The following is a 22,949-nucleotide window of genomic DNA, read 5'->3' as shown; positions in this document are numbered from 1 at the left end:
TCCTTAGTGTCCTGCTGGATGGCTGGCGCCCCTACGGCTCACGGTCAGCCGTCTTCCCTCCCCACAAGGCGCTGCCTGGCCAGCAGGGCTGGGGAAGCCTGTGGGGCACGTGTGTGTCCACACCCTGCCTCTTTCTGCTTTAGCCCCGTAGGTGAGTACTGCCAACAGCCTGCGTGCTGGCAAGGAAATGAGCCTCCCACACTGGCTGCCCTCCAGCCAAGCCCACAAGGGCTTGCCCAAGCTCCCTCCCAGAGCCTCGGGCCACTTACCCACAGCTGTCCCATGTGCCGTATGCAGGACAGCACATGGCCAGCAGGATGAGGAGGAGGCGCAGCAAATCCATCCCTGCCAGTGACACGTGGCAGCTGCAAGGAGGAGGGCTTGTCACCGCCAGTGCAGCCGCCAACATACTGCCCCCCGAACTCACGTTGCCCAGGATGCCCTTGGCCCCGGGGGTGATGTCACAGAGTGGCTGGTTGCCACGGGGCTGGGCGTGGTGGCCTCTGCGGGGAGGGGGGGCAACAGGAGGGGTTCCAAGCAGGACGGGAGGCAGGAGCTGGGATCGCTCAGCCCCCACAGAGCCCCGTGGAATACTCCCTTTGCGCGATGAGGGTGGGCCGGCCCCGTGGCAGGCAGCAGCGCCTGGCTCCCGGCTCTGCCTGCTATCAGCTCACAGGAAAAACCAAGCGTGGCGGCGCTACCTCTTTGCGAAGGTCACTGCCGCCCTGCTCTCGGCAGCCCTTTGCCACCTGCTCCTGCCCAATGAAGAGACACACAACAGAGAACGCAACCACTAGAGGCAGCAAGCGCCTGCTTGGCTCTTGAAGAGACACTCTTTTGATGGTCGTGGCAGGCAAGCAGTGACGGGCAAGCCAAATAAGCCAAGCCTAGCCCAGCAGTGCCAACCTTCCTGCACGCAGCACAGGGAAAGGCACACGCAGCACAGTCCTCACTGGCTATGTCAGCCACAGCAACACCCTCTGGCAGGCTTCGTGTCCCTGCTCTCTCTGGGTTGGATTGTGGTTCTGGACCAACACTGAAGAGGGCAGCTGTGGCACCTGCTATGCACGGCCGAGGACATACAATCAGAACGCCAAAAAGGCGCCTTCGAAGTCCAATGCTGTAAAACAGACATTAGAATCCCCTGTCGCTGTTGAGAAAGTGGGAGGATTAGGCAGCACCGGGTGTTGGTCAATCGCTATTTGATTAACAGCCCTTAGATGTTGTACTACATGCTGCTCCTGGGCATGTGGCTTTGCAACAACCCCTGTTTTAGGCAATTATGACTTCTAGGCTCCAGTCCGAGCCAGGATTCCAACTTCATTGGATACTGGTTTTGTCTTAGCGGCTTCGCTCCCGGTTTCAATTCCACACTTGCTGGTGCTGCTGGGCTGAGCAACCCCCTGGCCCAAGGCAGCTGCTGCCGTGTGGACACAAGCTCTGCCACCTAGGAGGGTCCCAGTGTGCAGGGCTTTTCGGATGGCAGCAAGGCGGTCACAGGCCATGACGCTCAGAAGTAAAGACTCTGCACGGAGATAGTTCAAGCTGAAAATCATTCGGTAAATATGCAGACCTTGCAACTGGTGCTTCAGCACTTGTGTTTAACAGACTGACTAACAAGGACACTACGGTCTGCACGTGTCGATACCGATCGACTAGCTACGTTGTAAGCAAGAACTATGTTGTCTGCAAGATGTACGAGCCGGGAAGAGAACCAGTACAACCTGGCTCTGCGCTTGCTGGTGTGGACTCCTCAGCACTGCGCGCCAAAGGGAAAAGTACATCCTGAGGAAGGGTGCGAGCCTTCCTCCCAGAGAGCCCAGCCCAGGACCAGCAGGTGTCAATGCACCCGCGCCAGAGTGAGGAGGCTTATGATACTGAGTTCCTGGACCGAATGGTAATAACCCCGCCTTTTCTTGGGAATTTTAATGAATATGTATGCTTCTGTGTAATAGGGATCTGCTTACTTAAGCCCTGGGTGTGCAAGTGAGGAGGAGCGATCCCCCTTGCAGCCGGAGCCCCGATAAACATACCTGCTTGATAACCCTCCTTGAGTTGTAGAGTTTGATTCCGCACGTCAGCACCAATCAAGAAGGCTACAAAGACCTGTGCAGCACATGCCGAGTAGGAGATGGCCCCGTGTCCTGGTTTCAGCTGGCATGGAGTTAACTTTCTTCTTCGTAGCTAGTGAAGTGCTGTGTTTTGGCTATGATGTGAGAACAATGTTGGTAGCCGCACTGATGTTTTCGGTTGTTGCTGCCTAGCGTTTCTGCTAAGTCAAGGCCTTTTTGGTTTCTTGGGCCTTGCCAGCCAGAGTGCTGGAGGGGCACAAGAGACTGGGCAGGGACACAGGCAGGTCAGCTGACCTGAACCAGCCACAGAGGTATTCCATCCCGTGGGACGTCATGCTTGGTATAGAAACTTGGAGGGTTAGCTGGTGGGGGGATTCTTGCTCAGGGACTGGCTGGGCATCGGTCAGCGGGTGGTGAGCAGTTGTACTGGGCATCATTTCCTTTTTTTCCTTCTCCCTTCCTTTTGATTTTACCCTTTTCCCCCACCTTTCCATCCTAATTGTTATTGTTGTTCTTCTTCTTGGTATTGTTACTGTTGTTCTTCACTCTTTCTTCTGTTTAAATTATTACATTGTTCTTATCTCAACCCTCCACTTTTACATTGCTTTCTGATTCTCCTCCCCACCCCTCCGGGTGGGGGGGAGTGCGCAAGTGGCTGCGTGGCGTTTGGTTGCCGGTAGTGTTTGGTTGCCGGCCGGGGTTAAACCGCGACACAGGATGGAAATGAAGTCTGTGGCATATGTGGGGCTCGAAGGCAAGCTCCTTCCCCAAATCCTCAGTGCAACCCTTGGGTCTTTCCAGACGCGTCTGTCCTGGGTCACGAGAGTCCAGTTTCAAGGTCACTTGTGGCTCATCCACAAGCGCAGCGGGATCCCACCAGGAGCTGGCCAAAGACGTTCTGTGTTTCCAGCTCCTTTCCCCAAGCCCTCCAGCCCGTGATGACCTGTGTTCCCTTCCTCCAGTGCAGCCTCCCCCTCCTCCCTGAGCAGGCCCACTTTCAGCCCTTTGCAGGGACTCTTTCCCTTTGTGCCCGCCTTGTCTGCCTGCAGCCTGCCTCGCTTGGCAGGTGCCGGGCGTGGACGTCCTTGCCTCGCACAGGAGACTGACTTGAGCTGAAGCCTGGTTTGCTGTGAGCACCGAAACATTTTATTTCAAGCACGTGGTCAGCCTCATCAGGTGTGTGCGTCCCGAGGCACGGGCGCAGGGCAGAGCAGCCCTTTGACGCTGAGGTGGCCTTTGCATCGGCAGGCATTGCCCCAAAGGAAACGGTGGTGGCACACTGCAGCCTGCCCTGCGTGCCGTTTGTCCTGCTGCTCACACCGTTTTTCCCCTTAGGTACTGCAGGAGCTCCTGCAGCCGGCTAAAGAAGTCCAGCAGCTTCTGGACTGGAAATGGGCAGGAGCCGCCCGACTGCGCTGCTGTGGGCCTTGGCCTCGGAACGGGGCTTGACGTGGTGACAAAATGACTCCAAGCGCGTGCTGTTGGAGTAGCCCTCACTGCTGGGCGCAGGCCCATCTGTAGCAGGATCCAGTCGTAGAAGTGCTGAGTGGAGGTGTAGACTCCGGGCTGCCTGGCTCGGGCACAGCCTCTCCCCCAGCTGGTGACCCCAACAAGCCAGAAGTAGTCTGCACTGCTGTCTTGGCACACGAGAGGCCCACCGCTGTCCCCCTGCAGAGGAGGAGAGAGGACAAAGGGGTTGTTGGGTGGCCACCGTCAGCACGGGGGTTGGCTCCTTCTCTCTGACGGCACCTGCCGGAGCTGTGTTCCCTGCAGAGCGAGGCTGTGTCGAGCGAGCCTTGCCTGGGAAGGGGTGGTGGGCTTGTAAGGTGGGGCTGGCTCTCCTCACTGCACGGTGATGGTGGGTGTGTGGAAGAGAGCTGTGGCAGGCTTGGGATGGGGAGCCGTGGGCTGCCAGGAACACTAGGAGGGCTTTCTGGGCAGAGTGCCATGCCTCTGGGACAAGAGGGGCACTGGGCAGGGGCCTGCCGATGGGGAAGGGGGTATAAGCCCCCCCGGCGGTGGGGACCTGAAGTGGGAGGGGCACTGGCCAGGCCAAGCACATGCCGGGCCATGTTGGCGTAGTTGCGTGTGGCGGGGCTGCCTGTGCTACGGGGCTTGGCTCGTAGCACGCTCCTACCTGGCAGGTGTCAATGCCGCCCTGCGGATAGCCAGCACAGACGTTGTGCGTGTGGATGGCCCCTCTGTACCACCGGCTGCTGTTACAGACGTTGACATCAATGAGGCGGACCTGGGCCTCCTGCAGCACATCCGTTGATCGTCCAGCTGCGAGCACAGGAAGGAATTAGCAAGCAGCAGCTCACTGGCACTTCTCCTCCCCTGCCTGGTGGAATCCCTTGCCTCGCCCGCGCTTGGCTTTGCATCCTGAGAGGCGTTATAGCGGCATTTGCCTTCCGCCTTGCTCTGGGGAAAGGGCTCAGGCCCATCTCTCAAGAGGCATACGTCCCCGCAGGCTGACTCGGGCTCTGGCCTCTGCTGTCAGGAAGCCCAAGCAATGGCCCCGAGCGTGCCAAGCTTGCGCTCGGCACACGAGTACTTCCGCGGTACTCACATCTTGCAGTCGTGGCACCCCAGCCGCTGATGTAGCAGTTTTTCAGCTGCGAGACTCTCAGCGAGGCATCGGGCACGCAGGCAAGCTGAACGTAGGCGTTGCACTGCACAGGCTGGTCCAGCTCCAGCAAGGCAATGTCGTTCCTCTGCGTGATGTTACTGTAGCCTTGGTGAAGGAGCAGCCGCTTGATGTTGCGCACCTGGGCCTCAGGGCCCAGCTGAGTCAGCCGCGTGGCACCGATCACCACGCGCCACATGGTGATGTAGCTGGAAGGCAAATGGGGAGAGGACTCAGAGGGAGCACAGCCACGTGCTGCAGCAGCCCAGCCGTTGCCCTGCCTTCCGCTCGACGAGGGAGAGAGGAGAGCAGCGCTCGGGAGGGTGTGACTGGCCTCGCGTGCCTTAGGCTCAAGGAGCACCCAGGCCCTGGGTGTCCTGCGAGGAAACGGGGCGGGAGTAGCCCGTGCTGCTGCGCACGGGGCAAGCGCTAGTGTTGTGGGGCTATGCGTGTTCCCGGTGGCGCCTTACCTGGCCTCGATGAAGCAGTGGGCTGCTGTCAGGACCCACTGTGCGCTGATGAGGGAGCCTCCGCAGGTATGACCCGTGCCCGCTTGCCAGGGATTCTGGATGCTGACGATCCAGGGCCAGGCCCCTGCCTGGGCATCTGTGCCACCCACAACGCGCGACATGCCGTACTGAAAAGCCATGGGCCGGAGCCCGCAGGTCCCTCTGTAAAGAGAAACTCCTTAGTGTCCTGCTGGATGGCTGGCGCCCCTACGGCTCACGGTCAGCCGTCTTCCCTCCCCACAAGGCGCTGCCTGGCCAGCAGGGCTGGGGAAGCCTGTGGGGCACGTGTGTGTCCACACCCTGCCTCTTTCTGCTTTAGCCCCGTAGGTGAGTACTGCCAACAGCCTGCGTGCTGGCAAGGAAATGAGCCTCCCACACTGGCTGCCCTCCAGCCAAGCCCACAAGGGCTTGCCCAAGCTCCCTCCCAGAGCCTCGGGCCACTTACCCACAGCTGTCCCATGTGCCGTATGCAGGACAGCACATGGCCAGCAGGATGAGGAGGAGGCGCAGCAAATCCATCCCTGCCAGTGACACGTGGCAGCTGCAAGGAGGAGGGCTTGTCACCGCCAGTGCAGCCGCCAACATACTGCCCCCCGAACTCACGTTGCCCAGGATGCCCTTGGCCCCGGGGGTGATGTCACAGAGTGGCTGGTTGCCACGGGGCTGGGCGTGGTGGCCTCTGCGGGGAGGGGGGCAACAGGAGGGGTTCCAAGCAGGACGGGAGGCAGGAGCTGGCATCGCACAGCCCCCACAGAGCCCCGTGGAATACTCCCTTTGCGCGATGAGGGTGGGCCGGCCCCGTGGCAGGCAGCAGCGCCTGGCTCCCGGCTCTGCCTGCTATCAGCTCACAGGAAAAACCAAGCGTGGCGGCGCTACCTCTTTGCGAAGGTCACTGCCGCCCTGCTCTCGGCAGCCCTTTGCCACCTGCTCCTGCCCAATGAAGAGACACACAACAGAGAACGCAACCACTAGAGGCAGCAAGCGCCTGCTTGGCTCTTGAAGAGACACTCTTTTGATGGTCGTGGCAGGCAAGCAGTGACGGGCAAGCCAAATAAGCCAAGCCTAGCCCAGCAGTGCCAACCTTCCTGCACGCAGCACAGGGAAAGGCACACGCAGCACAGTCCTCACTGGCTATGTCAGCCACAGCAACGCCCTCTGGCAGGCTTCGTGTCCCTGCTCTCTCTGGGTTGGATTGTGGTTCTGGACCAACACTGAAGAGGGCAGCTGTGGCACCTGCTACGCACGGCCGAGGACATACAATCAGAACGCCAAAAAGGCGCCTTCGAAGTCCAATGCTGTAAAACAGACATTAGAATCCCCTGTCGCTGTTGAGAAAGTGGGAGGATTAGGCAGCACCGGGTGTTGGTCAATCGCTATTTGATTAACAGCCCTTAGATGTTGTACTACATGCTGCTCCTGGGCATGTGGCTTTGCAACAACCCCTGTTTTAGGCAATTATGACTTCTAGGCTCCAGTCCGAGCCAGGATTCCAACTTCATTGGATACTGGTTTTGTCTTAGCGGCTTCGCTCCCGGTTTCAATTCCACACTTGCTGGTGCTGCTGGGCTGAGCAACCCCCTGGCCCAAGGCAGCTGCTGCCGTGTGGACACAAGCTCTGCCACCTAGGAGGGTCCCAGTGTGCAGGGCTTTTCGGATGGCAGCAAGGCGGTCACAGGCCATGACGCTCAGAAGTAAAGACTCTGCACGGAGATAGTTCAAGCTGAAAATCATTCGGTAAATATGCAGACCTTGCAACTGGTGCTTCAGCACTTGTGTTTAACAGACTGACTAACAAGGACACTACGGTCTGCACGTGTCGATACCGATCGACTAGCTACGTTGTAAGCAAGAACTATGTTGTCTGCAAGATGTACGAGCCGGGAAGAGAACCAGTACAACCTGGCTCTGCGCTTGCTGGTGTGGACTCCTCAGCACTGCGCGCCAAAGGGAAAAGTACATCCTGAGGAAGGGTGCGAGCCTTCCTCCCAGAGAGCCCAGCCCAGGACCAGCAGGTGTCAATGCACCCGCGCCAGAGTGAGGAGGCTTATGATACTGAGTTCCTGGACCGAATGGTAATAACCCCGCCTTTTCTTGGGAATTTTAATGAATATGTATGCTTCTGTGTAATAGGGATCTGCTTACTTAAGCCCTGGGTGTGCAAGTGAGGAGGAGCGATCCCCCTTGCAGCCGGAGCCCCGATAAACATACCTGCTTGATAACCCTCCTTGAGTTGTAGAGTTTGATTCCGCACGTCAGCACCAATCAAGAAGGCTACAAAGACCTGTGCAGCACATGCCGAGTAGGAGATGGCCCCGTGTCCTGGTTTCAGCTGGCATGGAGTTAACTTTCTTCTTCGTAGCTAGTGAAGTGCTGTGTTTTGGCTATGATGTGAGAACAATGTTGGTAGCCGCACTGATGTTTTCGGTTGTTGCTGCCTAGCGTTTCTGCTAAGTCAAGGCCTTTTTGGTTTCTTGGGCCTTGCCAGCCAGAGTGCTGGAGGGGCACAAGAGACTGGGCAGGGACACAGCCAGGTCAGCTGACCTGAACCAGCCACAGAGGTATTCCATCCCGTGGGACGTCATGCTTGGTATAGAAACTTGGAGGGTTAGCTGGTGGGGGGATTCTTGCTCAGGGACTGGCTGGGCATCGGTCAGCGGGTGGTGAGCAGTTGTACTGGGCATCATTTCCTTTTTTTCCTTCTCCCTTCCTTTTGATTTTACCCTTTTCCCCCACCTTTCCATCCTAATTGTTATTGTTGTTCTTCTTCTTGGTATTGTTACTGTTGTTCTTCACTCTTTCTTCTGTTTAAATTATTACATTGTTCTTATCTCAACCCTCCACTTTTACATTGCTTTCTGATTCTCCTCCCCACCCCTCCGGGTGGGGGGGAGTGCGCAAGTGGCTGCGTGGCGTTTGGTTGCCGGTAGTGTTTGGTTGCCGGCCGGGGTTAAACCGCGACACAGGATGGAAATGAAGTCTGTGGCATATGTGGGGCTCGAAGGCAAGCTCCTTCCCCAAATCCTCAGTGCAACCCTTGGGTCTTTCCAGACGCGTCTGTCCTGGGTCACGAGAGTCCAGTTTCAAGGTCACTTGTGGCTCATCCACAAGCGCAGCGGGATCCCACCAGGAGCTGGCCAAAGACGTTCTGTGTTTCCAGCTCCTTTCCCCAAGCCCTCCAGCCCGTGATGACCTGTGTTCCCTTCCTCCAGTGCAGCCTCCCCCTCCTCCCTGAGCAGGCCCACTTTCAGCCCTTTGCAGGGACTCTTTCCCTTTGTGCCCGCCTTGTCTGCCTGCAGCCTGCCTCGCGTGGCAGGTGCCGGGCGTGGACGTCCTTGCCTCGCACAGGAGACTGACTTGAGCTGAAGCCTGGTTTGCTGTGAGCACCGAAACATTTTATTTCAAGCACGTGGTCAGCCTCATCAGGTGTGTGCGTCCCGAGGCACGGGCGCAGGGCAGAGCAGCCCTTTGACGCTGAGGTGGCCTTTGCATCGGCAGGCATTGCCCCAAAGGAAACGGTGGTGGCACACTGCAGCCTGCCCTGCGTGCCGTTTGTCCTGCTGCTCACACCGTTTTTCCCCTTAGGTACTGCAGGAGCTCCTGCAGCCGGCTAAAGAAGTCCAGCAGCTTCTGGACTGGAAATGGGCAGGAGCCGCCCGACTGCGCTGCTGTGGGCCTTGGCCTCGGAACGGGGCTTGACGTGGTGACAAAATGACTCCAAGCGCGTGCTGTTGGAGTAGCCCTCACTGCTGGGCGCAGGCCCATCTGTAGCAGGATCCAGTCGTAGAAGTGCTGAGTGGAGGTGTAGACTCCGGGCTGCCTGGCTCGGGCACAGCCTCTCCCCCAGCTGGTGACCCCAACAAGCCAGAAGTAGTCTGCACTGCTGTCTTGGCACACGAGAGGCCCACCGCTGTCCCCCTGCAGAGGAGGAGAGAGGACAAAGGGGTTGTTGGGTGGCCACCGTCAGCACGGGGGTTGGCTCCTTCTCTCTGACGGCACCTGCCGGAGCTGTGTTCCCTGCAGAGCGAGGCTGTGTCGAGCGAGCCTTGCCTGGGAAGGGGTGGTGGGCTTGTAAGGTGGGGCTGGCTCTCCTCACTGCACGGTGATGGTGGGTGTGTGGAAGAGAGCTGTGGCAGGCTTGGGATGGGGAGCCGTGGGCTGCCAGGAACACTAGGAGGGCTTTCTGGGCAGAGTGCCATGCCTCTGGGACAAGAGGGGCACTGGGCAGGGGCCTGCCGATGGGGAAGGGGGTATAAGCCCCCCCGGCGGTGGGGACCTGAAGTGGGAGGGGCACTGGCCAGGCCAAGCACATGCCGGGCCATGTTGGCGTAGTTGCGTGTGGCGGGGCTGCCTGTGCTACGGGGCTTGGCTCGTAGCACACTCCTACCTGGCAGGTGTCAATGCCGCCCTGCGGATAGCCAGCACAGACGTTGTGCGTGTGGATGGCCCCTCTGTACCACCGGCTGCTGTTACAGACGTTGACATCAATGAGGCGGACCTGGGCCTCCTGCAGCACATCCGTTGATCGTCCAGCTGCGAGCACAGGAAGGAATTAGCAAGCAGCAGCTCACTGGCACTTCTCCTCCCCTGCCTGGCGGAATCCCTTGCCTCGCCCGCGCTTGGCTTTGCATCCTGAGAGGCGTTATAGCGGCATTTGCCTTCCGCCTTGCTCTGGGGAAAGGGCTCAGGCCCATCTCTCAAGAGGCATACGTCCCCGCAGGCTGACTCGGGCTCTGGCCTCTGCTGTCAGGAAGCCCAAGCAATGGCCCCGAGCGTGCCAAGCTTGCGCTCGGCACACGAGTACTTCCGCGGTACTCACATCTTGCAGTCGTGGCACCCCAGCCGCTGATGTAGCAGTTTTTCAGCTGCGAGACTCTCAGCGAGGCATCGGGCACGCAGGCAAGCTGAACGTAGGCGTTGCACTGCACAGGCTGGTCCAGCTCCAGCAAGGCAATGTCGTTCCTCTGCGTGATGTTACTGTAGCCTTGGTGAAGGAGCAGCCGCTTGATGTTGCGCACCTGGGCCTCAGGGCCCAGCTGAGTCAGCCGCGTGGCACCGATCACCACGCGCCACATGGTGATGTAGCTGGAAGGCAAATGGGGAGAGGACTCAGAGGGAGCACAGCCACGTGCTGCAGCAGCCCAGCCGTTGCCCTGCCTTCCGCTTGACGAGGGAGAGAGGAGAGCAGCGCTCGGGAGGGTGTGACTGGCCTCGCGTGCCTTAGGCTCAAGGAGCACCCAGGCCCTGGGTGTCCTGCGAGGAAACGGGGTGGGAGTAGCCCGTGCTGCTGCGCACGGGGCAAGCGCTAGTGTTGTGGGGCTATGCGTGTTCCCGGTGGCGCCTTACCTGGCCTCGATGAAGCAGTGGGCTGCTGTCAGGACCCACTGTGCGCTGATGAGGGAGCCTCCGCAGGTATGACCCGTGCCCGCTTGCCAGGGATTCTGGATGCTGACGATCCAGGGCCAGGCCCCTGCCTGGGCATCTGTGCCACCCACGACGCGCGACATGCCGTACTGAAAAGCCATGGGCCGGAGCCCGCAGGTCCCTCTGTAAAGAGAAACTCCTTAGTGTCCTGCTGGATGGCTGGCGCCCCTACGGCTCACGGTCAGCCGTCTTCCCTCCCCACAAGGCGCTGCCTGGCCAGCAGGGCTGGGGAAGCCTGTGGGGCACGTGTGTGTCCACACCCTGCCTCTTTCTGCTTTAGCCCCGTAGGTGAGTACTGCCAACAGCCTGCGTGCTGGCAAGGAAATGAGCCTCCCACACTGGCTGCCCTCCAGCCAAGCCCACAAGGGCTTGCCCAAGCTCCCTCCCAGAGCCTCGGGCCACTTACCCACAGCTGTCCCATGTGCCGTATGCAGGACAGCACATGGCCAGCAGGATGAGGAGGAGGCGCAGCAAATCCATCCCTGCCAGTGACACGTGGCAGCTGCAAGGAGGAGGGCTTGTCACCGCCAGTGCAGCCGCCAACATACTGCCCCCCGAACTCACGTTGCCCAGGATGCCCTTGGCCCCGGGGGTGATGTCACAGAGTGGCTGGTTGCCACGGGGCTGGGCGTGGTGGCCTCTGCGGGGAGGGGGGCAACAGGAGGGGTTCCAAGCAGGACGGGAGGCAGGAGCTGGGATCGCACAGCCCCCACAGAGCCCCGTGGAATACTCCCTTTGCGCGATGAGGGTGGGCCGGCCCCGTGGCAGGCAGCAGCGCCTGGCTCCCGGCTCTGCCTGCTATCAGCTCACAGGAAAAACCAAGCGTGGCGGCGCTACCTCTTTGCGAAGGTCACTGCCGCCCTGCTCTCGGCAGCCCTTTGCCACCTGCTCCTGCCCAATGAAGAGACACACAACAGAGAACGCAACCACTAGAGGCAGCAAGCGCCTGCTTGGCTCTTGAAGAGACACTCTTTTGATGGTCGTGGCAGGCAAGCAGTGACGGGCAAGCCAAATAAGCCAAGCCTAGCCCAGCAGTGCCAACCTTCCTGCACGCAGCACAGGGAAAGGCACACGCAGCACAGTCCTCACTGGCTATGTCAGCCACAGCAACGCCCTCTGGCAGGCTTCGTGTCCCTGCTCTCTCTGGGTTGGATTGTGGTTCTGGACCAACACTGAAGAGGGCAGCTGTGGCACCTGCTACGCACGGCCGAGGACATACAATCAGAACGCCAAAAAGGCGCCTTCGAAGTCCAATGCTGTAAAACAGACATTAGAATCCCCTGTCGCTGTTGAGAAAGTGGGAGGATTAGGCAGCACCGGGTGTTGGTCAATCGCTATTTCATTAACAGCCCTTAGATGTTGTACTACATGCTGCTCCTGGGCATGTGGCTTTGCAACAACCCCTGTTTTAGGCAATTATGACTTCTAGGCTCCAGTCCGAGCCAGGATTCCAACTTCATTGGATACTGGTTTTGTCTTAGCGGCTTCGCTCCCGGTTTCAATTCCACACTTGCTGGTGCTGCTGGGCTGAGCAACCCCCTGGCCCAAGGCAGCTGCTGCCGTGTGGACACAAGCTCTGCCACCTAGGAGGGTCCCAGTGTGCAGGGCTTTTCGGATGGCAGCAAGGCGGTCACAGGCCATGACGCTCAGAAGTAAAGACTCTGCACGGAGATAGTTCAAGCTGAAAATCATTCGGTAAATATGCAGACCTTGCAACTGGTGCTTCAGCACTTGTGTTTAACAGACTGACTAACAAGGACACTACGGTCTGCACGTGTCGATACCGATCGACTAGCTACGTTGTAAGCAAGAACTATGTTGTCTGCAAGATGTACGAGCCGGGAAGAGAACCAGTACAACCTGGCTCTGCGCTTGCTGGTGTGGACTCCTCAGCACTGCGCGCCAAAGGGAAAAGTACATCCTGAGGAAGGGTGCGAGCCTTCCTCCCAGAGAGCCCAGCCCAGGACCAGCAGGTGTCAATGCACCCGCGCCAGAGTGAGGAGGCTTATGATACTGAGTTCCTGGACCGAATGGTAATAACCCCGCCTTTTCTTGGGAATTTTAATGAATATGTATGCTTCTGTGTAATAGGGATCTGCTTACTTAAGCCCTGGGTGTGCAAGTGAGGAGGAGCGATCCCCCTTGCAGCCGGAGCCCCGATAAACATACCTGCTTGATAACCCTCCTTGAGTTGTAGAGTTTGATTCCGCACGTCAGCACCAATCAAGAAGGCTACAAAGACCTGTGCAGCACATGCCGAGTAGGAGATGGCCCCGTGTCCTGGTTTCAGCTGGCATGGAGTTAACTTTCTTCTTCGTAGCTAGTGAAGTGCTGTGTTTTGGCTATGATGTGAGAACAATGTTGGTAGCCGCACTGATGTTTTCGGTTGTTGCTGCCTAGCGTTTCTGCTAAGTCAAGGCCTTTTTGGTTTCTTGGGCCTTGCCAGCCAGAGTGCTGGAGGGGCACAAGAGACTGGGCAGGGACACAGCCAGGTCAGCTGACCTGAACCAGCCACAGAGGTATTCCATCCCGTGGGACGTCATGCTTGGTATAGAAACTTGGAGGGTTAGCTGGTGGGGGGATTCTTGCTCAGGGACTGGCTGGGCATCGGTCAGCGGGTGGTGAGCAGTTGTACTGGGCATCATTTCCTTTTTTTCCTTCTCCCTTCCTTTTGATTTTACCCTTTTCCCCCACCTTTCCATCCTAATTGTTATTGTTGTTCTTCTTCTTGGTATTGTTACTGTTGTTCTTCACTCTTTCTTCTGTTTAAATTATTACATTGTTCTTATCTCAACCCTCCACTTTTACATTGCTTTCTGATTCTCCTCCCCACCCCTCCGGGGGGGGGGGGAGTGCACAAGTGGCTGCGTGGCGTTTGGTTGCCGGTAGTGTTTGGTTGCCGGCCGGGGTTAAACCGCGACACAGGATGGAAATGAAGTCTGTGGCATATGTGGGGCTCGAAGGCAAGCTCCTTCCCCAAATCCTCAGTGCAACCCTTGGGTCTTTCCAGACGCGTCTGTCCTGGGTCACGAGAGTCCAGTTTCAAGGTCACTTGTGGCTCATCCACAAGCGCAGCGGGATCCCACCAGGAGCTGGCCAAAGACGTTCTGTGTTTCCAGCTCCTTTCCCCAAGCCCTCCAGCCCGTGATGACCTGTGTTCCCTTCCTCCAGTGCAGCCTCCCCCTCCTCCCTGAGCAGGCCCACTTTCAGCCCTTTGCAGGGACTCTTTCCCTTTGTGCCCGCCTTGTCTGCCTGCAGCCTGCCTCGCTTGGCAGGTGCCGGGCGTGGACGTCCTTGCCTCGCACAGGAGACTGACTTGAGCTGAAGCCTGGTTTGCTGTGAGCACCGAAACATTTTATTTCAAGCACGTGGTCAGCCTCATCAGGTGTGTGCGTCCCGAGGCACGGGCGCAGGGCAGAGCAGCCCTTTGACGCTGAGGTGGCCTTTGCATCGGCAGGCATTGCCCCAAAGGAAACGGTGGTGGCACACTGCAGCCTGCCCTGCGTGCCGTTTGTCCTGCTGCTCACACCGTTTTTCCCCTTAGGTACTGCAGGAGCTCCTGCAGCCGGCTAAAGAAGTCCAGCAGCTTCTGGACTGGAAATGGGCAGGAGCCGCCCGACTGCGCTGCTGTGGGCCTTGGCCTCGGAACGGGGCTTGACGTGGTGACAAAATGACTCCAAGCGCGTGCTGTTGGAGTAGCCCTCACTGCTGGGCGCAGGCCCATCTGTAGCAGGATCCAGTCGTAGAAGTGCTGAGTGGAGGTGTAGACTCCGGGCTGCCTGGCTCGGGCACAGCCTCTCCCCCAGCTGGTGACCCCAACAAGCCAGAAGTAGTCTGCACTGCTGTCTTGGCACACGAGAGGCCCACCGCTGTCCCCCTGCAGAGGAGGAGAGAGGACAAAGGGGTTGTTGGGTGGCCACCGTCAGCACGGGGGTTGGCTCCTTCTCTCTGACGGCACCTGCCGGAGCTGTGTTCCCTGCAGAGCGAGGCTGTGTCGAGCGAGCCTTGCCTGGGAAGGGGTGGTGGGCTTGTAAGGTGGGGCTGGCTCTCCTCACTGCACAGTGATGGTGGGTGTGTGGAAGAGAGCTGTGGCAGGCTTGGGATGGGGAGCCGTGGGCTGCCAGGAACACTAGGAGGGCTTTCTGGGCAGAGTGCCATGCCTCTGGGACAAGAGGGGCACTGGGCAGGGGCCTGCCGATGGGGAAGGGGGTATAAGCCCCCCCGGCGGTGGGGACCTGAAGTGGGAGGGGCACTGGCCAGGCCAAGCACATGCCGGGCCATGTTGGCGTAGTTGCGTGTGGCGGGGCTGCCTGTGCTACGGGGCTTGGCTCGTAGCACGCTCCTACCTGGCAGGTGTCAATGCCGCCCTGCGGATAGCCAGCACAGACGTTGTGCGTGTGGATGGCCCCTCTGTACCACCGGCTGCTGTTACAGACGTTGACATCAATGAGGCGGACCTGGGCCTCCTGCAGCACATCCGTTGATCGTCCAGCTGCGAGCACAGGAAGGAATTAGCAAGCAGCAGCTCACTGGCACTTCTCCTCCCCTGCCTGGCGGAATCCCTTGCCTCGCCCGCGCTTGGCTTTGCATCCTGAGAGGCGTTATAGCGGCATTTGCCTTCCGCCTTGCTCTGGGGAAAGGGCTCAGGCCCATCTCTCAAGAGGCATACGTCCCCGCAGGCTGACTCGGGCTCTGGCCTCTGCTGTCAGGAAGCCCAAGCAATGGCCCCGAGCGTGCCAAGCTTGCGCTCGGCACACGAGTACTTCCGCGGTACTCACATCTTGCAGTCGTGGCACCCCAGCCGCTGATGTAGCAGTTTTTCAGCTGCGAGACTCTCAGCGAGGCATCGGGCACGCAGGCAAGCTGAACGTAGGCGTTGCACTGCACAGGCTGGTCCAGCTCCAGCAAGGCAATGTCGTTCCTCTGCGTGATGTTACTGTAGCCTTGGTGAAGGAGCAGCCGCTTGATGTTGCGCACCTGGGCCTCAGGGCCCAGCTGAGTCAGCCGCGTGGCACCGATCACCACGCGCCACATGGTGATGTAGCTGGAAGGCAAATGGGGAGAGGACTCAGAGGGAGCACAGCCACGTGCTGCAGCAGCCCAGCCGTTGCCCTGCCTTCCGCTTGACGAGGGAGAGAGGAGAGCAGCGCTCGGGAGGGTGTGACTGGCCTCGCGTGCCTTAGGCTCAAGGAGCACCCAGGCCCTGGGTGTCCTGCGAGGAAACGGGGCGGGAGTAGCCCGTGCTGCTGCGCACGGGGCAAGCGCTAGTGTTGTGGGGCTATGCGCGTTCCCGGTGGCGCCTTACCTGGCCTCGATGAAGCAGTGGGCTGCTGTCAGGACCCACTGTGCGCTGATGAGGGAGCCTCCGCAGGTATGACCCGTGCCCGCTTGCCAGGGATTCTGGATGCTGACGATCCAGGGCCAGGCCCCTGCCTGGGCATCTGTGCCACCCACGACGCGCGACATGCCGTACTGAAAAGCCATGGGCCGGAGCCCGCAGGTCCCTCTGTAAAGAGAAACTCCTTAGTGTCCTGCTGGATGGCTGGCGCCCCTACGGCTCACGGTCAGCCGTCTTCCCTCCCCACAAGGCGCTGCCTGGCCAGCAGGGCTGGGGAAGCCTGTGGGGCACGTGTGTGTCCACACCCTGCCTCTTTCTGCTTTAGCCCCGTAGGTGAGTACTGCCAACAGCCTGCGTGCTGGCAAGGAAATGAGCCTCCCACACTGGCTGCCCTCCAGCCAAGCCCACAAGGGCTTGCCCAAGCTCCCTCCCAGAGCCTCGGGCCACTTACCCACAGCTGTCCCATGTGCCGTACGCAGGACAGCACATGGCCAGCAGGATGAGGAGGAGGCGCAGCAAATCCATCCCTGCCAGTGACACGTGGCAGCTGCAAGGAGGAGGGCTTGTCACCGCCAGTGCAGCCGCCAACATACTGCCCCCCGAACTCACGTTGCCCAGGATGCCCTTGGCCCCGGGGGTGATGTCACAGAGTGGCTGGTTGCCACGGGGCTGGGCGTGGTGGCCTCTGCGGGGAGGGGGGGCAACAGGAGGGGTTCCAAGCAGGACGGGAGGCAGGAGCTGGGATCGCTCAGCCCCCACAGAGCCCCGTGGAATGCTCCCTTTGCGCGATGAGGGTGGGCCGGCCCCGTGGCAGGCAGCAGCGCCTGGCTCCCGGCTCTGCCTGCTAACAGCTCACAGGAAAAACCAAGCGTGGCGGCGCTACCTCTTTGCGAAGGTCACTGCCGCCCTGCTCTCGGCAGCCCTTTGCCACCTGCTCCTGCCCAATAAAGAGACACACAACAGAGAACGCAACCACTAGAGGCAGCAAGCGCGTGCTTGGCTCTTGAAGAGACACTCTCTTGATGGTCGTGGCAGGCAAGCAGTTACGGGCAAGCCAAATAAGCCAAGCCTAGCCCAGCAGTGCCAACCTTCCTGCACGCAGCACAGGGAAAGGCACACGCAGCACAGTCCTCACTGGCTATGTCAGCCACAGCAACGCCCTCTGGCAGGCTTCGTGTCCCTGCTCTCTCTGGGTTGGATTGTGGTTCTGGACCAACACTGAAGAGGGCAGCTGTGGCACCTGCTACGCACGGCCGAGGACATACAATCAGAACGCCAAAAAGGCGCCTTCGAAGTCCAATGCTGTAAAACAGACATTAGAATCCCCTGTCGCTGTTGAGAAAGTGGGAGGATTAGGCAGCACCGGGTGTTGGTCAATCGCTATTTCATTAACAGCCCTTAGATGTTGTACTACATGCTGCTCCTGGGCATGTGGCTTTGCAACAACCCCTGTTTTAGGCAATTATGACTTCTAGGCTCCAGTCCGAGCCAGGATTCCAACTTCATAGGATACTGGTTTTGTCTTAGCGGCTTCGCTCCCGGTTTCAATTCCACACTTGCTGGTGCTGCTGGGCTGAGCAACCCCCTGGCCCAAGGCAGCTGCTGCCGTGTGGACACAAGCTCTGCCACCTAGGAGGGTCCCAGTGTGCAGGGCTTTTCGGATGGCAGCAAGGCGGTCACAGGCCATGACGCTCAGAAGTAAAGACTCTGCACGGAGATAGTTCAAGCTGAAAATCATTCGGTAAATATGCAGACCTTGCAACTGGTGCTTCAGCACTTGTGTTTAACAGACTGACTAACAAGGACACTACGGTCTGCACGTGTCGATACCGATCGACTAGCTACGTTGTAAGCAAGAACTATGTTGTCTGCAAGATGTACGAGCCGGGAAGAGAACCAGTACAACCTGGCTCTGCGCTTGCTGGTGTGGACTCCTCAGCACTGCGCGCCAAAGGGAAAAGTACATCCTGAGGAAGGGTGCGAGCCTTCCTCCCAGAGAGCCCAGCCCAGGACCAGCAGGTGTCAATGCACCCGCGCCAGAGTGAGGAGGCTTATGATACTGAGTTCCTGGACCGAATGGTAATAACCCCGCCTTTTCTTGGGAATTTTAATGAATATGTATGCTTCTGTGTAATAGGGATCTGCTTACTTAAGCCCTGGGTGTGCAAGTGAGGAGGAGCGATCCCCCTTGCAGCCGGAGCCCCGATAAACATACCTGCTTGATAACCCTCCTTGAGATGTAGAGTTTGATTCTGCACGTCAGCACCAATCAAGAAGGCTACAAAGACCTGTGCAGCACATGCCGAGTAGGAGATGGCCCCGTGTCCTGGTTTCAGCTGGCATGGAGTTAACTTTCTTCTTCGTAGCTAGTGAAGTGCTGTGTTTTGGCTATGATGTGAGAACAATGTTGGTAGCCGCACTGATGTTTTCGGTTGTTGCTGCCTAGCGTTTCTGCTAAGTCAAGGCCTTTTTGGTTTCTTGGGCCTTGCCAGCCAGAGTGCTGGAGGGGCACAAGAGACTGGGAAGGGACACAGGCAGGTCAGCTGACCTGAACCAGCCACAGAGGTATTCCATCCCGTGGGACGTCATGCTTGGTATAGAAACTTGGAGGGTTAGCTGGTGGGGGGATTCTTGCTCAGGGACTGGCTGGGCATCGGTCAGCGGGTGGTGAGCAGTTGTACTGGGCATCATTTCCTTTTTTTCCTTCTCCCTTCCTTTTGATTTTACCCTTTTCCCCCACCTTTCCATCCTAATTGTTATTGTTGTTCTTCTTCTTGGTATTGTTACTGTTGTTCTTCACTCTTTCTTCTGTTTAAATTATTACATTGTTCTTATCTCAACCCTCCACTTTTACATTGCTTTCTGATTCTCCTCCCCACCCCTCCGGGTGGGGGGGAGTGCGCAAGTGGCTGCGTGGCGTTTGGTTGCCGGTAGTGTTTGGTTGCCGGCCGGGGTTAAACCGCGACACAGGATGGAAATGAAGTCTGTGGCATATGTGGGGCTCGAAGGCAAGCTCCTTCCCCAAATCCTCAGTGCAACCCTTGGGTCTTTCCAGACGCGTCTGTCCTGGGTCACGAGAGTCCAGTTTCAAGGTCACTTGTGGCTCATCCACAAGCGCAGCGGGATCCCACCAGGAGCTGGCCAAAGACGTTCTGTGTTTCCAGCTCCTTTCCCCAAGCCCTCCAGCCCGTGATGACCTGTGTTCCCTTCCTCCAGTGCAGCCTCCCCCTCCTCCCTGAGCAGGCCCACTTTCAGCCCTTTGCAGGGACTCTTTCCCTTTGTGCCCGCCTTGTCTGCCTGCAGCCTGCCTCGCGTGGCAGGTGCCGGGCGTGGACGTCCTTGCCTCGCACAGGAGACTGACTTGAGCTGAAGCCTGGTTTGCTGTGAGCACCGAAACATTTTATTTCAAGCACGTGGTCAGCCTCATCAGGTGTGTGCGTCCCGAGGCACGGGCGCAGGGCAGAGCAGCCCTTTGACGCTGAGGTGGCCTTTGCATCGGCAGGCATTGCCCCAAAGGAAACGGTGGTGGCACACTGCAGCCTGCCCTGCGTGCCGTTTGTCCTGCTGCTCACACCGTTTTTCCCCTTAGGTACTGCAGGAGCTCCTGCAGCCGGCTAAAGAAGTCCAGCAGCTTCTGGACTGGAAATGGGCAGGAGCCGCCCGACTGCGCTGCTGTGGGCCTTGGCCTCGGAACGGGGCTTGACGTGGTGACAAAATGACTCCAAGCGCGTGCTGTTGGAGTAGCCCTCACTGCTGGGCGCAGGCCCATCTGTAGCAGGATCCAGTCGTAGAAGTGCTGAGTGGAGGTGTAGACTCCGGGCTGCCTGGCTCGGGCACAGCCTCTCCCCCAGCTGGTGACCCCAACAAGCCAGAAGTAGTCTGCACTGCTGTCTTGGCACACGAGAGGCCCACCGCTGTCCCCCTGCAGAGGAGGAGAGAGGACAAAGGGGTTGTTGGGTGGCCACCGTCAGCACGGGGGTTGGCTCCTTCTCTCTGACGGCACCTGCCGGAGCTGTGTTCCCTGCAGAGCGAGGCTGTGTCGAGCGAGCCTTGCCTGGGAAGGGGTGGTGGGCTTGTAAGGTGGGGCTGGCTCTCCTCACTGCACGGTGATGGTGGGTGTGTGGAAGAGAGCTGTGGCAGGCTTGGGATGGGGAGCCGTGGGCTGCCAGGAACACTAGGAGGGCTTTCTGGGCAGAGTGCCATGCCTCTGGGACAAGAGGGGCACTGGGCAGGGGCCTGCCGATGGGGAAGGGGGTATAAGCCCCCCCGGCGGTGGGGACCTGAAGTGGGAGGGGCACTGGCCAGGCCAAGCACATGCCGGGCCATGTTGGCGTAGTTGCGTGTGGCGGGGCTGCCTGTGCTACGGGGCTTGGCTCGTAGCACACTCCTACCTGGCAGGTGTCAATGCCGCCCTGCGGATAGCCAGCACAGACGTTGTGCGTGTGGATGGCCCCTCTGTACCACCGGCTGCTGTTACAGACGTTGACATCAATGAGGCGGACCTGGGCCTCCTGCAGCACATCCGTTGATCGTCCAGCTGCGAGCACAGGAAGGAATTAGCAAGCAGCAGCTCACTGGCACTTCTCCTCCCCTGCCTGGCGGAATCCCTTGCCTCGCCCGCGCTTGGCTTTGCATCCTGAGAGGCGTTATAGCGGCATTTGCCTTCCGCCTTGCTCTGGGGAAAGGGCTCAGGCCCATCTCTCAAGAGGCATACGTCCCCGCAGGCTGACTCGGGCTCTGGCCTCTGCTGTCAGGAAGCCCAAGCAATGGCCCCGAGCGTGCCAAGCTTGCGCTCGGCACACGAGTACTTCCGCGGTACTCACATCTTGCAGTCGTGGCACCCCAGCCGCTGATGTAGCAGTTTTTCAGCTGCGAGACTCTCAGCGAGGCATCGGGCACGCAGGCAAGCTGAACGTAGGCGTTGCACTGCACAGGCTGGTCCAGCTCCAGCAAGGCAATGTCGTTCCTCTGCGTGATGTTACTGTAGCCTTGGTGAAGGAGCAGCCGCTTGATGTTGCGCACCTGGGCCTCAGGGCCCAGCTGAGTCAGCCGCGTGGCACCGATCACCACGCGCCACATGGTGATGTAGCTGGAAGGCAAATGGGGAGAGGACTCAGAGGGAGCACAGCCACGTGCTGCAGCAGCCCAGCCGTTGCCCTGCCTTCCGCTTGACGAGGGAGAGAGGAGAGCAGCGCTCGGGAGGGTGTGACTGGCCTCGCGTGCCTTAGGCTCAAGGAGCACCCAGGCCCTGGGTGTCCTGCGAGGAAACGGGGTGGGAGTAGCCCGTGCTGCTGCGCACGGGGCAAGCGCTAGTGTTGTGGGGCTATGCGTGTTCCCGGTGGCGCCTTACCTGGCCTCGATGAAGCAGTGGGCTGCTGTCAGGACCCACTGTGCGCTGATGAGGGAGCCTCCGCAGGTATGACCCGTGCCCGCTTGCCAGGGATTCTGGATGCTGACGATCCAGGGCCAGGCCCCTGCCTGGGCATCTGTGCCACCCACGACGCGCGACATGCCGTACTGAAAAGCCATGGGCCGGAGCCCGCAGGTCCCTCTGTAAAGAGAAACTCCTTAGTGTCCTGCTGGATGGCTGGCGCCCCTACGGCTCACGGTCAGCCGTCTTCCCTCCCCACAAGGCGCTGCCTGGCCAGCAGGGCTGGGGAAGCCTGTGGGGCACGTGTGTGTCCACACCCTGCCTCTTTCTGCTTTAGCCCCGTAGGTGAGTACTGCCAACAGCCTGCGTGCTGGCAAGGAAATGAGCCTCCCACACTGGCTGCCCTCCAGCCAAGCCCACAAGGGCTTGCCCAAGCTCCCTCCCAGAGCCTCGGGCCACTTACCCACAGCTGTCCCATGTGCCGTATGCAGGACAGCACATGGCCAGCAGGATGAGGAGGAGGCGCAGCAAATCCATCCCTGCCAGTGACACGTGGCAGCTGCAAGGAGGAGGGCTTGTCACCGCCAGTGCAGCCGCCAACATACTGCCCCCCGAACTCACGTTGCCCAGGATGCCCTTGGCCCCGGGGGTGATGTCACAGAGTGGCTGGTTGCCACGGGGCTGGGCGTGGTGGCCTCTGCGGGGAGGGGGGCAACAGGAGGGGTTCCAAGCAGGACGGGAGGCAGGAGCTGGGATCGCACAGCCCCCACAGAGCCCCGTGGAATACTCCCTTTGCGCGATGAGGGTGGGCCGGCCCCGTGGCAGGCAGCAGCGCCTGGCTCCCGGCTCTGCCTGCTATCAGCTCACAGGAAAAACCAAGCGTGGCGGCGCTACCTCTTTGCGAAGGTCACTGCCGCCCTGCTCTCGGCAGCCCTTTGCCACCTGCTCCTGCCCAATGAAGAGACACACAACAGAGAACGCAACCACTAGAGGCAGCAAGCGCCTGCTTGGCTCTTGAAGAGACACTCTTTTGATGGTCGTGGCAGGCAAGCAGTGACGGGCAAGCCAAATAAGCCAAGCCTAGCCCAGCAGTGCCAACCTTCCTGCACGCAGCACAGGGAAAGGCACACGCAGCACAGTCCTCACTGGCTATGTCAGCCACAGCAACGCCCTCTGGCAGGCTTCGTGTCCCTGCTCTCTCTGGGTTGGATTGTGGTTCTGGACCAACACTGAAGAGGGCAGCTGTGGCACCTGCTACGCACGGCCGAGGACATACAATCAGAACGCCAAAAAGGCGCCTTCGAAGTCCAATGCTGTAAAACAGACATTAGAATCCCCTGTCGCTGTTGAGAAAGTGGGAGGATTAGGCAGCACCGGGTGTTGGTCAATCGCTATTTCATTAACAGCCCTTAGATGTTGTACTACATGCTGCTCCTGGGCATGTGGCTTTGCAACAACCCCTGTTTTAGGCAATTATGACTTCTAGGCTCCAGTCCGAGCCAGGATTCCAACTTCATAGGATACTGGTTTTGTCTTAGCGGCTTCGCTCCCGGTTTCAATTCCACACTTGCTGGTGCTGCTGGGCTGAGCAACCCCCTGGCCCAAGGCAGCT

General features: G+C 59.3%; 4 protein-coding genes across 4 annotated transcripts; all 4 read right to left on the bottom strand.

Annotated features, from left to right (window-relative positions):
• Window positions 1-665: 665 nt before the first annotated feature.
• On the bottom strand, window positions 666-5,281 carry LOC129735605 (acrosin-like; the record flags this gene model as incomplete). The annotated part of the gene is made up of 5 exons (XM_055704838.1): window positions 666-755; window positions 3,570-3,740; window positions 4,210-4,355; window positions 4,642-4,907; window positions 5,169-5,281. Coding segments are annotated over 5 exons (786 nt in total), but the record flags the coding sequence as incomplete, so codon positions are not given.
• A 766-nt stretch (window positions 5,282-6,047) lies between these two features.
• Window positions 6,048-10,663, bottom strand: LOC129735604 (acrosin-like; the record flags this gene model as incomplete). The annotated part of the gene is made up of 5 exons (XM_055704837.1): window positions 6,048-6,137; window positions 8,952-9,122; window positions 9,592-9,737; window positions 10,024-10,289; window positions 10,551-10,663. Coding segments are annotated over 5 exons (786 nt in total), but the record flags the coding sequence as incomplete, so codon positions are not given.
• Window positions 10,664-11,429: 766 nt separating this feature from the next.
• LOC129735603 (acrosin-like) lies at window positions 11,430-16,046 on the bottom strand (the record flags this gene model as incomplete). Its single annotated transcript, XM_055704836.1, has 5 exons — window positions 11,430-11,519; window positions 14,335-14,505; window positions 14,975-15,120; window positions 15,407-15,672; window positions 15,934-16,046. Coding segments are annotated over 5 exons (786 nt in total), but the record flags the coding sequence as incomplete, so codon positions are not given.
• A 764-nt stretch (window positions 16,047-16,810) lies between these two features.
• On the bottom strand, window positions 16,811-21,429 carry LOC129735602 (acrosin-like; the record flags this gene model as incomplete). Its single annotated transcript, XM_055704835.1, has 5 exons — window positions 16,811-16,903; window positions 19,718-19,888; window positions 20,358-20,503; window positions 20,790-21,055; window positions 21,317-21,429. Coding segments are annotated over 5 exons (789 nt in total), but the record flags the coding sequence as incomplete, so codon positions are not given.
• Window positions 21,430-22,949: the final 1,520 nt, after the last annotated feature.

This window comes from Falco cherrug, chromosome 3 (genome assembly GCF_023634085.1).
Source record: "Falco cherrug isolate bFalChe1 chromosome 3, bFalChe1.pri, whole genome shotgun sequence".
NCBI lineage: Eukaryota > Metazoa > Chordata > Aves > Falconiformes > Falconidae > Falco > Falco cherrug.
The sequence above is the reverse complement of the archived record's forward strand: the minus strand, read 5'-3'. Positions and strand labels throughout refer to the sequence as shown.